Source organism: Lates calcarifer, linkage group LG3 (genome assembly GCF_001640805.2).
Source record: "Lates calcarifer isolate ASB-BC8 linkage group LG3, TLL_Latcal_v3, whole genome shotgun sequence".
NCBI classification, from domain to species: domain Eukaryota; kingdom Metazoa; phylum Chordata; class Actinopteri; family Centropomidae; genus Lates; species Lates calcarifer.
Window position 1 is genome coordinate 16,011,250 of NC_066835.1, and position 14,990 is coordinate 16,026,239.

The window sequence follows — 14,990 nt, forward strand, 5'->3', positions numbered from 1 at the left end:
GGCTGGTGATGATGCATGCAACCAATTTCTACAAAATTTCTCAGGAAAAAAAAAAAAACACACACACACATCATTTCACATTTCTTTTTTCTTTTTTGGATACAGGTTTTATTACTGTACAATAAATTACAATCCAGATTTCATGATCATTCCCACAGTCTCTACTTTGGTCTGTTGGTTAAAATATTCCCTTCTTTGTGGTCAGGAATTGTCATGTAAACATCCACATGTTTTGTAGGCACATACAGCAGAAGCATGTTAACATACACCACCTCTTTACCTCCCTCTTGCTGTCTTTCTCACACCTCTCACACAAAGAAACGTTCAGCTGCAGGCACCCTCGGCGTGCTCCCACATTCACCCCCTCGTCTCCGTCCTCCTCTCAGTGGGTGTAGAGGGAGGCGGTGAAGACGATGTCCCTGCGGATGGCCAGGGAGGCCCTCTCCATCTTGCTCCCCAGGACGGAGTCTCCCACGATGCGGGCGGCCTGACGCACCTCCTTCAGCACCTCGTCCAGGCGCTGGATGCAGCGGACCACCGTTCCCTCCTGGACGTCCGTGAGCAGGGCGATCTCTGCGAACGGCTGGTGACGGGGGGACACAAGCAGGAGAGGGGGGGAAAGGTGTTGTGTAGATGCAGATGAGGAGGTTTGAGAGATGTTGAGATGATGCTTCTGCACAGCAACAACAGCAACAACAACAACAACAACAACAACAACAACAGCAACAACAACAACAACAACAGGGCCTCATGCAAGAACAAGTCGTACGAACAGATTTGTTCTTTAGTGGCATGTACATGTGATTTAAGAGAATTTACAGCATTCACTTGTTTTGCTATACTCTGAATTTTCTCCTAGGAGTAAGACATATGAGGACTTAATCTCATTTAATTTAAAGGATCATACCAGAGGCAGACGTGATGCAAAATTAACATTCTGCTCACCGTATTATCATCAACTCTGCCGGCCCATTTACACAAGAGACTTTAAGGTTTTTTTTGGTGTATTTCAGTGCAGCGACTTAGTAAACGTTTCAGTAGCTGTTTGGAAAATTCTCTCACTCCATCAGCTCTCAGCTCAAGAGCCTCGGTGCAGGTCACTGTCCAGTATCATCCTCTCGTCTAATATCTCTATCACTGTCACATGATTGTCTCTCATACTAGTCAAGGACCACTTTGCCTCAAGAAAGGTGTTGTTTTTTAGCATCTAACTTCACGTCAGGACACTCTTTATTTCAGCACTGCTCTGAAAACAAGTCATTTACAGATACATTAACATCGAGTGTTTTGGCTCCTCTAATACGACCAGAGTCTGCTAAACTTGTTATTCTTTTCGTCTGTTGATTTCTGACACCAGAACTTGAAGCTCTGCAGTGTGAAGTTCTTCTTTTTCTACTCTTTCTGTGAATGAAACTTCACACACAAATGGAGCAGAACTGGCAGCCTTATATGGCAATTTTATAGTGCGTATATGGTGATGATGTTTGTTTGTATCTAAATATAGAAGCAGAGCTGGACCTGAACAAACCTGCCTGTGGACTCTTCATAAAATATTTTGATAAAATCAAGTGCAACAAAGGGTTTAAACCTCACCATGCCTCTGGCCCAGCAGTACACCACCTCTGTCAGACCAAACTTGAACTGGCCTACAAACTCCTCAGCCGTCTGTGGTATCCCACAATCCCTCTGCAGCTCTCCGATACGCTGGGCCACCGACAGCACCCGATCGATGCCCTGAAATACAAACAGAGAGAGGGGGAGAGCGAGAGGAGGAACAGATGGGAGACGGTAAGTTACCCCTGAAAGAGTCTTTACTTTTACAAGCGGCCCTTAAACGCATCGCTCTCGCCTCTTGGATGTTAACAGGATGACCCTGTCGGTTACGCTCAGGAAATCTGTTTCACAAACTGTGCCATGATGGGTCTGCTCTTTTAGGGACGGCGGGTAGTAGGACACAACTTGGGTCATCACTAATTTAAACCCTCATAAAGCACTTTCATGTATCAGGGGGAAGTTCAAAACGACTCGGACGCAGCACAGGCGTGTTTGACAGAGAGTGAATTAATAAGTGAGCGAGTGACTGGGGTTGAATTAGGTGAGGAGCCCTTCTTGTCCTCTCTGCAGGGTGAGGATGTTAGACATCAAATCTGCACAATGTAATACAATGTGAGAGTGTGTGTGAGTGTGTGTGAGTCACCAGTGGAAGAGAAAGTCTGTACAATATGTCAGCCACACACACGTCACGTTCACTGTCACTCTAATGTCTGTGTTTTTCATGCAATACAGGCAAGAAACTACCAGTTCCTCCTCCTCCTCACCTCTTGTAGTGTGTTGGTAATGTGCGGCTCCACCTGCGTGTTCTGCGTGAAGACCAAACAGGACAGCAGGGCGGCGCTCTCCTCGGGCGCCAGCGGGCTCAGGACGTTCTCGAACAGCAGCTCGGTCAGCAGCAGCTCGTGGCTGCTGATCTGACAAGCCACCCGTCCTTTCAGCTGCACTGCCCCGCTGCTGTCCACGTACTGGAGGGACTGAAGGACCTGAGGGAAACCAACAGGGAAATTAAACTTCTTAGTGTCTTTGTTTAGTATGTGAAACACTATATTACCTCTTTGAAATGGTAAAAGTTTGTAGGTAACTGAATCATATTCCTGACGAAAAACAAAAAAAAAACATTTCTATAACAAAAATATGGTCAAGTCACAACAGCTTTTACATCTGTAACACTGATGATCTAGGACACGGTTTCTCAGTATTTTGTGGCTAAAACAGTGGCAAATTTAAAATGAGTTTTTCGCCATCCTAGTGGGAAATGTTGGTCTGTCAGTCAGTTCACCACTTTTGGTACAGACTGAACTATCTGAGTTAAGTTGCTGTCACAACAGCAGCTGATTAATTCTCTGTTGATGGACCGCAACTCTAGAGGTGACCTTATTTTAAAAAATAAAAACGCTCCAGACAGAAATCAGGTCAGGACAGCGTCTGATCCAAACCTTGATCCTCTGGTGGTATTCAGGCAGCAGAGACAGAGACTGGTCTGACACCAGGAACAGCAGTGTGTCCAGCTCCTTCCTGCACACTCATCCTCTCCTTAACCCGGGCAAACTGAAAACACACACACACACACACACACACACACACACACACACACACACACACACACACACACACACACACACACACACACAGTGATCACTAGACTTGAGTATACAACAGCAGCACTGCAGCACTTGACCTGATTTCAGAGCAACGCTGCATTGTGGCAGAGAGGAAAATGCTTCCTATTGTACTCTCATTGACAGCACAGAGGAGTCTCTTGGTGAATGTTACATAAACCCACAGAGGCCAATTACTGTATACTAACAGCTTGAATCATTGAGCGTTCTGCATTAACCAACGCTTTCCAATACCCACAGTGCTGCACAAGGAAGTGTGAATCTACAGCAATGAGAGGAGACAGTGATACTGCAAGTAAGAGCTTGTTATCTTACTAAGTAATGAGAGCACTTGTATCACTGTGTGTGTGTGTGTGTGTGTGTGTGTTGGTGAGATGGCTCAAATGACACGCTGTGCCTGTGAGACAGCGATGAGCTGCAGCCATGAGCCTATATGGGTAATTATAGAAGGAGTCGGCTCCGATTCTCCCATCTTATCTCCTGAACGAGGCTGCCAGTAAGACAGGATACACAAACACAAAAGCAGAAATCTTGTGGCTGGAGTTTGATGTTATTATTGTGAAACCAGAGGAGAAATGATGGAGGGATAAAAGGAAACTGAGGCTGGAATGAAGAAGGAATGAGAGGAGCCATCAAAGGCCAATTTGCAAAGCGAGTGTCTTATGTAAGGGTATGATGTTAATTAGCCGCATAAATATGCAATTGCTGCACAAAGGAATCTGATGTCTTTATTAACAAACAGAGAAATGAAACACTTGGCTCATCATTCATCTGCTCAGTGCATCTCAAAAAATATAAATAACACCTCAAAGTACCTAAAAGAGCGCTTTCCTCAAGGACTCAGTGATTAAACACACCAACGCACACAAACACACACACGCACCTGCTCTGCGAAAGTGGGCGAGTGGATGCAGTTGAAGTCTCTGAGGCTCTCCTGCAGCACGCGGAGCCTCATGGAGCCCTCCACCACGTCCACGCTCTTCAGCTGGAGGTCGTTCACTGGGTCGAGGGTCGCGATGCCGCTGGGGTTGGCCTCGGCCAGGCGCAGGAGCTCCTGGGTCGCCGTGGAGATGGCTTGGCCGGGAGGGTCGTGCCTGAAGGACGAGATGGAGTGATGGAGACAGCGAGAGAGATGAGTTGAGAGAGAAAGAAAGAAAGATGAGCTCTTTTTTAACTGTGACAGTGTTGAGTGGTCTGATACAAAGACAGTTTAAAGGACTGAGATATAAATAATGGACATCAAAAAATATTTTTACAAGGTGGAAAAAAATGAAAAACATAAACCTTTACTGTAAAACTTATTTATGTCCAGAAGATGATCCTCACAAGGTTTGACTGTGCAAAATACCCTACGACAGTCTCACAGGTGAATTAGCTGTGTGTGTTTATCTGTGGATTATTCATAGATTTATAGATACACAGATACTTTGTTAATCCCAAAGCAAATTTAGGCAACAGAATTATACAATCCAGACAATACAAACCAGAGCAAACCAAAGAAATGAAGCAATAACAACCAAGTCAATAAAAAGGCAATAACAACTAATAACATGCAGACGAAAGAATAACATGGTGCACTGAGACGTGACAAGCTCACCACCATAACAATGAAATGGGAGCTGTACAGAAGGAGATGTGAGGAGGGAGAGTCACGCAAATTATAATAAATACTTTATACTGTGTGTCAGAGCATGTCTACACAGTTTGTCAGACCACTCAATCCAAAAGCAGCTATACAATAACATCGCATGATATCCTGTGAAAAAGTAAAATCTTTATATTTGAAAATGTGTTTGTTTTCTAAAATTACTCCAAGTGCACTTGCATATTTTTTCTTTACTGATATAGAGGCTGCTGAAGGACCGGTTTGTTTAATTAAAGACCGTGCTCTGTGAAGTTTTCTTATGAGCAAACAAAACTTGTTTACATCTGTATTTACTAGCTCACAGTTTTCCTCTTCACTGTCTTTGTTTATGCACGCCAGCTTTCTTACCATTTTACAGCCACCAGCTGTCAGTCAGCGCAGCAGCACGGGCAGGATGTGAATCGTGGCATATACATGCGAAAGCGCTGCTGCTTAGTGCTACAAGTTGTCAATAACTCCACAGGGGACTTTTAAATGAAGCTTCTCCAACATACAGGGGAGTTTAATTTTGTTTTCAGGGGGTAATAATGAGGTGAGAGGCACCACACATCACAGGTTTCAATACAGAGGCGACCTCTAGTTTGTCCTAAATAAAGACATTAACTAAACACACCTGAATCGTGGTTGTTGCCTCTTGTTGTAGTTGTCGATGATCCTGTCGGGAATCACTTTAAGGGTTTTCACTGTGATGGCTGAGATGTCCTGAAGTTTCAGCTTCTGTACCGTGTGGCTGCAAGGACCTGAAGAAAGCAACAGGAGAAAAATGTATTTATTAAAATCTACTGTTGCTCTGATTGCAAATTACTCTGTGGAAGCTTCAGGAAATTTAAGTGTGGGCGGTTTTAGTGAATGCGTGGGAAACATGGGGGTAGAAATGAAATTCTGTGTTAATGCGAAGAAACCAGAGTGTGTGTAGAGGTGCAGATATGTTCAGCTGGTCGTCCGTCGACCAACCTTCGGGTATGAAGAGAGCTGTGTTGTAGAGGTGGGGGAAAGCGGCGCTGTCGTTGCTTTTCCCCCCTCCTTCCTCATTGCCTTTCTCGCAGATGATGAGAGCTGTGAAGGTGCGGTTCACTGAGTCATTGGACACCTGAACAGAGAGAAGACAAGACAGATGACCGAGGTGGAAACACAGGAATACACAGTGGTACAATGATGCAAAACAGCGGCTCAAAGTGAGACAATCCTGGGTTTACCTCACCTTGGCTTCTGTTCTGTGTGAGTGTCCTAGTGTGTTAGCCAGTTAGTCAAGCTTGAAGAATTTGTTGGATTTTAGATGTCATCACCTGCTGCTGCAGCTGCTAAAGCCACCATGAAACACACACACCTACCTGTAGGATAACTCCCAGGGCGTTGAGATGCTGTTTGTTGTTAACCACCACAACTCGACCCATGGACAGAGCCTTCAGCCCGTTCACAGACTCCAGAATAGCGCGCTGAAACCAGAGGAAACGCAGAAGATAAACAAGCAGCAGTTAAAAGCTGTATGAGTTTGTGCGTTATTGTTGCGCCCGTCTGTGCACCTGGAGGGCATCGGTGGTGGTTCGTAGCTCCGTCACCGTGCGGTAGTAAGGCATCAGGTCGGATAGCTGGCCCTCTGTGTCCAGAGGAGGCAGAGAGGACAAGGTCTGCTTCAGCTGGCTGATCCTCTTCTCTTGGGCCTGCAGCAGGACGAAGAGGAGGAGGAGGAAGAGAAGAAGAGGGAAGGAAATGGAAGGCTTTTATAACACGTTTGTCAGTTGTCATGACTCAGAGACAATGTGAGAGAGATGAGGAGGAGGACAGGAAGAGAGGCTGTAGCTGGAACAGAAATCTTGCTTTCTATTCCTTCTTTTCCAGTCTGAGCCCTTATTAACTGCCTTTATTGTTTCTTTGTGGTTTACTTAACTTCATTTGACACAGTACAGCAGCTAGAATCATTTCCGTTCTGTTGGTGTGTGTTACCTGAGTGTCTCTGTGGCTTTCAGAGAAGCTCCTCCTCATCATGTCGGTTACACGGAGAGCTTCGACTCGCAGCAGGTTTAGGATCATAGTGTAGGTCAGTCTGAACTGGGACTGGAGGATGGTAGGCTTACCCTGGATCAGACAAAGAGGATGACGATGCCAGTGATTTTCCAATATGTTGCTGCGACTTTAATCTATTATTTATTGGTATAACACAGGAAGCACGACAGATCTGTTTCATTTATAGCTGAGCGGCATCAGTCCAGCAACAGGGAGTTAAAGGATAAGCTTGGTGATATTGTAGATTTTTGTCATTATCAAAAAATTATTGTTATTCAAAGTCCAAAAGCGACAATGCATTAGTTCATCTTTCAAAGCTTTCAGACCTCTCTAGCCTGTGGCTCTCAGCCGTGGGCCAACTGGTTCCTATTTAAGATGTAAATGGATCAGAAATACATACTTTCATTTGTAAAGAAAGGCTAAATAATTTGGGTTTTAATTTTAGCTGAATTTATTCAAACATGAGTGAGTAGTGAATTTGTTTCTGGCTATTTTCAGCTGCAGATTTGGTTTGCTATTGAATATTTAGACAGCAGGACGACATATGCAGGATCAACTATTAATAAACCAGACAGATTTTTAAGCTGGAAAATGTTTTTAAATTTTTCCTGCTGGCCTGATGAGCTAAAAACTTGTATTTATGTTGGTGTCACGTTTGCCAAAGTACATACATTCTGTTAGAAAAGACTGCTAGACAAAATAACTTTACATTAGCTGCAGAGAAGACGCTGACTCTTGTACATTTTGCAGAGAGGTTAAAACTCCTATCAGAGACAAAGGAGGTTTATTTCTGAAATCCTCTCCAAACTGCCACAGAGGGGGAGCAAGTTAAAATAGCCCACGCGACTGTGTAATTAAACGTTAAATGAATAACCCATTGTGCAACACCTTCCTTGAAAACACAGCCAGATAAACAAGAGGCTGAGTGCTGCTTTAGGAGAGTATCCATATGAAGAAATGGTGACCAGGAGAAACTGACTCATATATAAACCCATGTGGCAGGCAGATGTTATAGTTGAAACACTGAGGTCCTCACCAGCATCATGACGTGCAGATCTGCCATCTCATGAACGCCAGCTTTGCACAGAATAATGACGGTGCCTGTGGCGTCCAGTCCTCTCCTCCCCGCTCTGCCCGCCATCTGAATATATTCACCTTCAAAAAAAAAAAACAAAAAAAAAAAACATAAAAGAGATGTCAAAATGCCGTTGTTTTCCTCTGCTCTGATTCATCCTCAGAGATGAAAGAGAATAATAAATGTCGGTTCATATGAAAGAGAGGAAACGCGGAGCATCGAACCTGGCAGCAGATTTCTGAAGCCGGTCCCGTCGTGTTTCCTGATGCTGTCGAACACCACAGTCCTGGCAGGCATGTTCACTCCCATTGCAAACGTCTCAGTGGCAAACAGCACCTGGGAGAAGACGGGATGGTGCAGAAGAGGAGTTTTAACCACGTCTGGGCCAACGTGCATTTACAGATTTAAAGTTGAAGTAGCAGATAGATGTAAAGCTAATCATTTCCGCTTAATGCCTCTCACTATCTTACTGTTGTTTTAATGAGCCTGTCTGACTCACCTTCACGAGGCCTCGTGAGAAGAGCATCTCAATGACCTCCTTCAGTATCGGCAGGATCCCGCTGTGATGGACTGCTATCCCCCTCTTCAACAGGTCCCTCATGAGCAAGATCTGAACGACATTTTGAAGTGTTAGTGTCACATATTGTGGTCTATGTACATACATCTGACAGCTGCGATCTTAGTAAGAAAGTGTGACATTAAAATATAATTAAAAGCCTATCAACTTATGACTGTAAATTGATAGGCTGCGGCTTTTTTTATGTGCTCTGATGTTTTTAATGTATTTTGAACACATGCATGTTTTATCGGTACTTGTGTTATTTGTTGTTTTATTCTTGCTGTGGTTTAACATGGATCAGTTTTTTAATATTGACATTTCAACTTTTAATGGATGTCAGCCCCAAAACAACCCTGTGGGTGCACTGCTGCCAACAACTGCTCTGGTATCTCCCTCTAAATTCATCATCACTTCAGGATGGTGCCTGTAGTAAAAGCCTGAGCAGAGAAAATCTCAGGGGCTAAGCCGACCGTTCTTTACCTGAGGCAGCTGTCGGTCTCCCCCTCGGAGGCGACTCAGGCTCTTCTGGAAGAAAGAGTGGATCTCTGCCTTCTCTATGGACGTGGTCAGGTCCATGGAGTCCAGCGAGCGGGCGTTCTCGTCGCAGCGCGTCCGAGAGAAGGTGAACGCGACCACCGGGGTCTGCTGCCGCTGGAACAGGAAGTGCAGGAGGGTGAGCCACACCGCTCGATCCTGGAATATAAAAAAGACACATGAGGATGTTGTTAGGAAAAAAAAAAGTGGTGAAGTGACAGTAAATAAAAGGAAGTCAGTTACCTGACTAGCTGAAGTGTTTTGAGAAGTATTCTTTGTGCCAAATGACTGGGCGTGTTTGCTGGTTCGCTCCTTCTTGGCATCGACAGCTGCATAGTATCTGAAAAACAAACACATTCCTGTCATGACAAGTACCTTTAATGTTTTCCTCCGTGACTAAAATAACAACCATCCACTGAAGTGCCACACAGCTTCAGATGAGAACAAAGTTTTACCCTTTAGTGAGGAAGTTGCCTGCAGCATCCACTAGCAGGAACATCTCCTTCTGAGTCTTGGTGCTGTTTCCAGTGTACAGATAATGCTCCAAAGGCACAGGTCTCTTCATTGTGCTGATCACGTAAATATGCCTCTTCTTAATACGACTAAAAGTTTTAGAGAGGAGAAAGAGAAATGATCACAGATACAAAAAAGGGAATCAACATTAGGAGCTTGTTTTTTAATTTTTTATCAGTTTTGTAACCTTCGATCTTTGACCACGAAAATCTAATCAGTTTATCTTTGAGTCCAAGTGAACACTGGGCCTACCCGATCCACTCGCTGAACTCCAGAGCATTTGGCACCGTGGCGCTGAGGAGAATGATGCTGACGTGATCAGGAAGCATAATCAAAACCTCCTCCCACACAACGCCTCTCTGAGAAACAATAATACAAGGGAAAAGAGGGGAGGAAAATCATTATTTGAGACTCCAACAATAAACAAGATGGCTGAGGAGAAGCAGCTGGGACTGTCCCTGACCTCGGCATCATTGATGTAGTGAACCTCGTCAAAGATCACCCACTCCAAGTCTCTGATGACCTCCGAGCCGTTGTAAAGCATAGACCTGAGAGGGGAGAGAGGGAGCCATGTTCCATCATCATCATCCATCTTTGTTACAAACATAACTCTAATATTTGGTATAAATCACCACAAGTACCTGAGGATCTCAGTGGTCATGATGAGACATGAAGATTCAGGACTGAGCTGGACGTCGCCCGTCAGGAGTCCGACATCTCCAAAGGTGTTCTTAAAGTCTCTGAACTTCTGATTGGACAGAGCTTTAATAGGGGATGTGTAGATGGTCCTATCAGAAAACACAATCAGAGGCAGATTCAGCATACAATATGAAAAAGTTCACTAGTGATTCAAATGTATGCCACTATCACCTAAAAATATAATTTTTGTGATTAGTCCATTTTCAAGTTTTCAGATATGCTAAAGAACCAGAGAACATTTTCTACATTTACATTCAGAATGCAGACACTCAACTAAAATGGAGGACAGTAAATAGTGCACTATAAAGTAAAAAGGCAGTGAAGTGTTCTGCCACCAGCAGCTGGTTTCAGTTGAACATTCTGTTGCTATAGCCAACTGGCAGAGTTCCATAGCAGTTACAGTTTAACTGACACTGCTACATCTGCCATTTTGTTTTGTCCATATTTGATATGTGACCAAGTGAAGATGAAAAAAAGTTGGAATTTTATCTCTCCAAATGTTTTTGTTTGGTATATTATTGGTAGTCTCTTTAGAGTGGCTGTTTTGTGAATGTGGATTTCTTAGATTTGTTTTGCTGCTAATCAATCTAGCCATTATGCTAGCTGTTTGAGGCTAATATGTTGCTAATACAACAATCTAAGTAACTGTTAATTTTCAGCTCTGCTAAAGGCCACATGTTTTTTTTACTCTTTACAGGTGGCATATGGGATAATGTAACTTTTAAATTAGCTTAGCCTTTGGTGTAACTCTTGTTTATGTTATCACATCAGGTTCTTATTGAATTTATTGTGTTTTATCCAATACCATTTTCAGTCTCACAATGCTTCCCGTAAAAACTTCTAAGGCCTACTGCTGTGTTCAACCTTTATCAACTCGCTGCATAGCTGTGCACCTACACAGCGAGAGCAGAAGAAATTAATTTGTACCAACAAATACACACCTTGTCATGTGTTTCTGTGAGAGAGCGATGGCATACTCGGCCACCACTGTTTTGCCAGCTGATGTGTGTGCGGCTACAAACACAGAGTCGTGAGCCTCCAGCCTCAGCACAGCCTGTTTCTGGAACACATCCAACTCAAACGGCCACTGGAGCAGAGGAAGGCAGAGAAACAGATCTTTCTCAGCCACAATGCAAAGTGGTTTTAATGATTCATCACACATGGATAGAAACATAAAGAGACGATAAATGAGGAGGTGGGAAGGAAGCTTGGGGATGTTCAGTATATAAACAGAGCCACAGACAGATGTCATATTTTAGGCTAACTGGATGATTACTAGGACACCCACCTTGAAAGCTGGGTTGGGGATGCGTTTATAGAAATCGTCGCAAGGTGAAGTTATGTTAACAGGGATGGCCCATTTCTTATTTTCCTCTGGGTTCTCTTTTGGCTTTGATTTCTCATCTTTTCCTTTCTCTGAGGGAGCGGAGGATGACACAGCATCCTGAAGACAGATAAAGAAAACCAGCTGTCAGTAAAGTTGATATTTGGCTGGAGGCAACAACACACTTGGAATTTAGGTTGTACTCAAAAAAGGCAGGGCTGCGTTATATTGGGATTCATTTCAGTTTGCAAAATTAACCAGTTGGCATATTATCCACACTGAAACACTTCATTACATTAATAATAACATATTTCTTTATGTTACTTTATGTTAGTGATTCCTATAATGCAAATATCCAGTAATACACATTTATATACACAGTGATTTCAAACAAACAATAGAGCACTGTACACTGTAAACACCTTAATATTTATAATTAATCCACACAGTTTCTAAGCAGGATTCTGTATTAGCATGATGAAAAGATATATTATTTCTGAACAATCATATGTTCTTTTTAATGTTTTTAATTGTACAGACTATGTTATTAAACGACAACTGGTATATTTGAATCTGGGTGTTATTTTCCGCATGTTTCTCTGTGGTGTAAATGATTGAGAGGGACAGAAATCTTTGGAATTGGTGCAGTATTGAGTAAGACCACCAGCATCGCTGTATATTGCTACCAGACCCCACTGAAAAACAAAACAGCAATTTTACCGAGGGGAACATGGGAGTTGCTGGGATGTCATTGACTTGATTTGTTAGTTATTGTGTAACACTAGAATACGAATACTCAATCACCAGTAAAACATCTATCAAACCTGATATATTTATGTTCAAAGCCTGGCACATTTCTACTTTGATACCATGTTCAAATGACAAATATTTCACATCTAAAATGAGAAATTAGAGCATTCACAGTCAAGGATTTAAATGTTGGTGACGCAATGCACTATAGCAGATTTTAACTGAAATACCTTGATGCCCAAATCTTCAAGGCTGTTTGACCTGGGTAGTTTGGGAGCTTCTTCACCTCCTTTGCTTTCCTCCTTCTCCTCTGCCTCAGGTTGTAAGTTGATGATGTCATCAAATGAGGACAGGAGGGACATGAGATTGACCTCTGGCTTTGCCACTGTGGCATCTTCAAGACACAAATTAAAAAAAAGAAACAATTAACGAATCATCTTTTAATCCTTGTAGGATTTTTTAAAACAGGGCAACATGATATCTAACCTTTGTCAGTGAAGTCCATCCCAGCTTTAAGACCAGGTGGGACTCTGAGCAAATCTATATGGGGAAAATAATAAATACAACCATAAAGATGTGAAATAACAACAAAAGTCTTGATATTATTTTACAATGCTGTGTTAAGATTTAAAAATCACCTTTCTCAAAGTCTATGTCTTCCTCCAGCTCTGATTTCTTCTTGATTTGGTCCAGTGTGAGCTCCTCCATTCCTCCTGTAAAGACCATGATTATAACAAATATGAGACCACAGTGTAAACTCCTCATATGTATAAACCTCTACTGAAGAAAGAAAATGTAAATTACTGAACAGAAAATGCTTTGTATGAATCCATCTCACCGGGGAGGAAGGGGTAGTTGGTGTTGCTTCCTCGAAGGCTCTCTGAAGGAGGCCCAGGTTGTCGTTGTAATGACAGTGAGTTTTTTGCTGAGAGGCCGGTGTTCTCCAGTGGGACCTAAAGGTGAATTGCAGAGAGAACAGGAACTAAAGCAGCTGAATCGACCTTTACTTTGATTAGAGAAACACAATGGGCTCTTTATCTTCAACTCACATTGATGGATTCTTCAATATGCACCAAGGGAACAGTTATACCACAGCATCTTGATCATTTAATTGCTATAGCAGTTTTTACAGTTACTCAGTATTCTGTAACTGACTAATCATTTCAGCTTTAGATGCTTAATGCCTGTTAACCAACTGAAATAATAACAGTACAGTGGTAAGAGAGGGCTGATGTGTTTATGAGATACCTCTGTGAAGTCCAGCAGCATCCCTGTGGTTGGATCTCTGACCACAGACAGACCAGAGTGAAGCGGGGACTGAGTGCAGTTGAGGAGAGAGTTGACATTACACTCTCTCTGAGTCACCCTGTTGAAGACGACAACATAACAGTTACATCCTCTTCAGATATATGTGCTTAATACTGTAATTCAGCTCAATAATTATAATCTCTTGTTGTTATGTTTTTCTAATTTTTGATCTGTATACCGACCACCCTGATTAATTTAATCTGCAGGCAACATTTTAGAGTTTTTAAACAGGCAGATAATTAATAATTTATCTTTATGATTTTATAAAAAACAATAAATAAGACAAGGTGTATGTACTTGAGAAACTTCTGGAAGGCAAAGTCTGTGTCATGTATAGGCAGCCAGGCAGGGTCCTGTAAAAACCGTTTTTCTACTTCTGTCTCCAGGTTCAGGCTGGTGGGAGGAAGCCCATGGGGGAGCTGTGAAGGAACAGATAAGATCAGACACTCAGTAACTCCAGGCAAGCTCATGATGCCAGCAGTCAAATAGACATGACATGTAAGCAAAACATCAGTTCAGTTCCTTAATTGCATGTAATTCTCCTCTGTTTTCCCCAGTGATTTCTGTCAGCTATCTACTAATACAAGAAAAATAATGGAATTCAACTGTATTGGTCACTTTAAATTCTTAGAGCAGATTTTGCAAGTAAACCTTAACTGGAAGTCATGTCACTCAAATTCAGTTTCGGTTTCATTTACACAAATGAGTAAATGTACACAGTCATCCTGCTCCTCACTGACCGTGCTGTGTGGAGGTAGAGGCTGGTTGGGAATAGGGTGTGTGATGAGCTCAAACCTGCCAGAGCACCCCATCTCCAGCAGGGACAACGGCAGGTCCATGGGGCCCGCAGGGGGCACATCTGCAACAGCAACAACACACAGAGCATGAATAGACTAAAAATAACACAAGGCTGGTCCACATCCATGCAAGCAGGGTGCAGCCAGGAGGATGCACCTCACGAGCTGTAACGCTAACTTAACTCTTTATTCGTCTGTATGTTTTCAAGAGACACTGGACAGATATTAGAACTGCCGCTGTTTAATTAGTCAAATATTAAATCTAAAAGTCATGAGGCTGAATGGAGCCCTGATTGACAGCTATCTGGCTACACAACTAGCCACATCACCACCACACAACTTACACCAGCGATGCATGAAGGCAGCATAAAACGCTCCTCCATTTTATACAGATATAAAAATGTTAAACAAGCTAGCCTGATATTTAATGAACAACATCTTACTTATTCTGTCCATGTCCCCACTCGCAGCTACAAGCTAAAAGTTGCCTTTAACTGTGAAACTGATGTCGCCCCGGAAGTTGCCAAAAGTGACAAGCGGAAGTTGTTCGCAAGAAAAATAGAAAAACATAAAATCAAAAAGAAACTGTAAAGGTGTCACCTTCTTTTT

General features: G+C 42.8%; 1 protein-coding gene across 1 annotated transcript; it reads right to left on the reverse strand.

The window, feature by feature from the left end:
- Positions 1-80: 80 nt before the first annotated feature.
- Positions 81-14,923, reverse strand: skic2 (SKI2 subunit of superkiller complex). The gene is given in 30 exon segments (XM_018702605.2): positions 81-583; positions 1,594-1,734; positions 2,319-2,537; positions 2,991-3,068; positions 3,070-3,102; positions 4,057-4,267; positions 5,432-5,558; positions 5,773-5,908; positions 6,150-6,254; positions 6,342-6,479; positions 6,763-6,894; positions 7,859-7,977; positions 8,122-8,233; positions 8,397-8,507; positions 8,937-9,149; positions 9,234-9,330; positions 9,446-9,592; positions 9,756-9,862; positions 9,967-10,051; positions 10,145-10,291; positions 11,144-11,289; positions 11,491-11,646; positions 12,507-12,670; positions 12,763-12,816; positions 12,915-12,989; positions 13,115-13,229; positions 13,525-13,642; positions 13,882-14,003; positions 14,325-14,443; positions 14,825-14,923. Coding segments are annotated over 30 exon segments (3,741 nt in total). The 5' UTR covers positions 14,838-14,923; the 3' UTR covers positions 81-382.
- Positions 14,924-14,990: the final 67 nt, after the last annotated feature.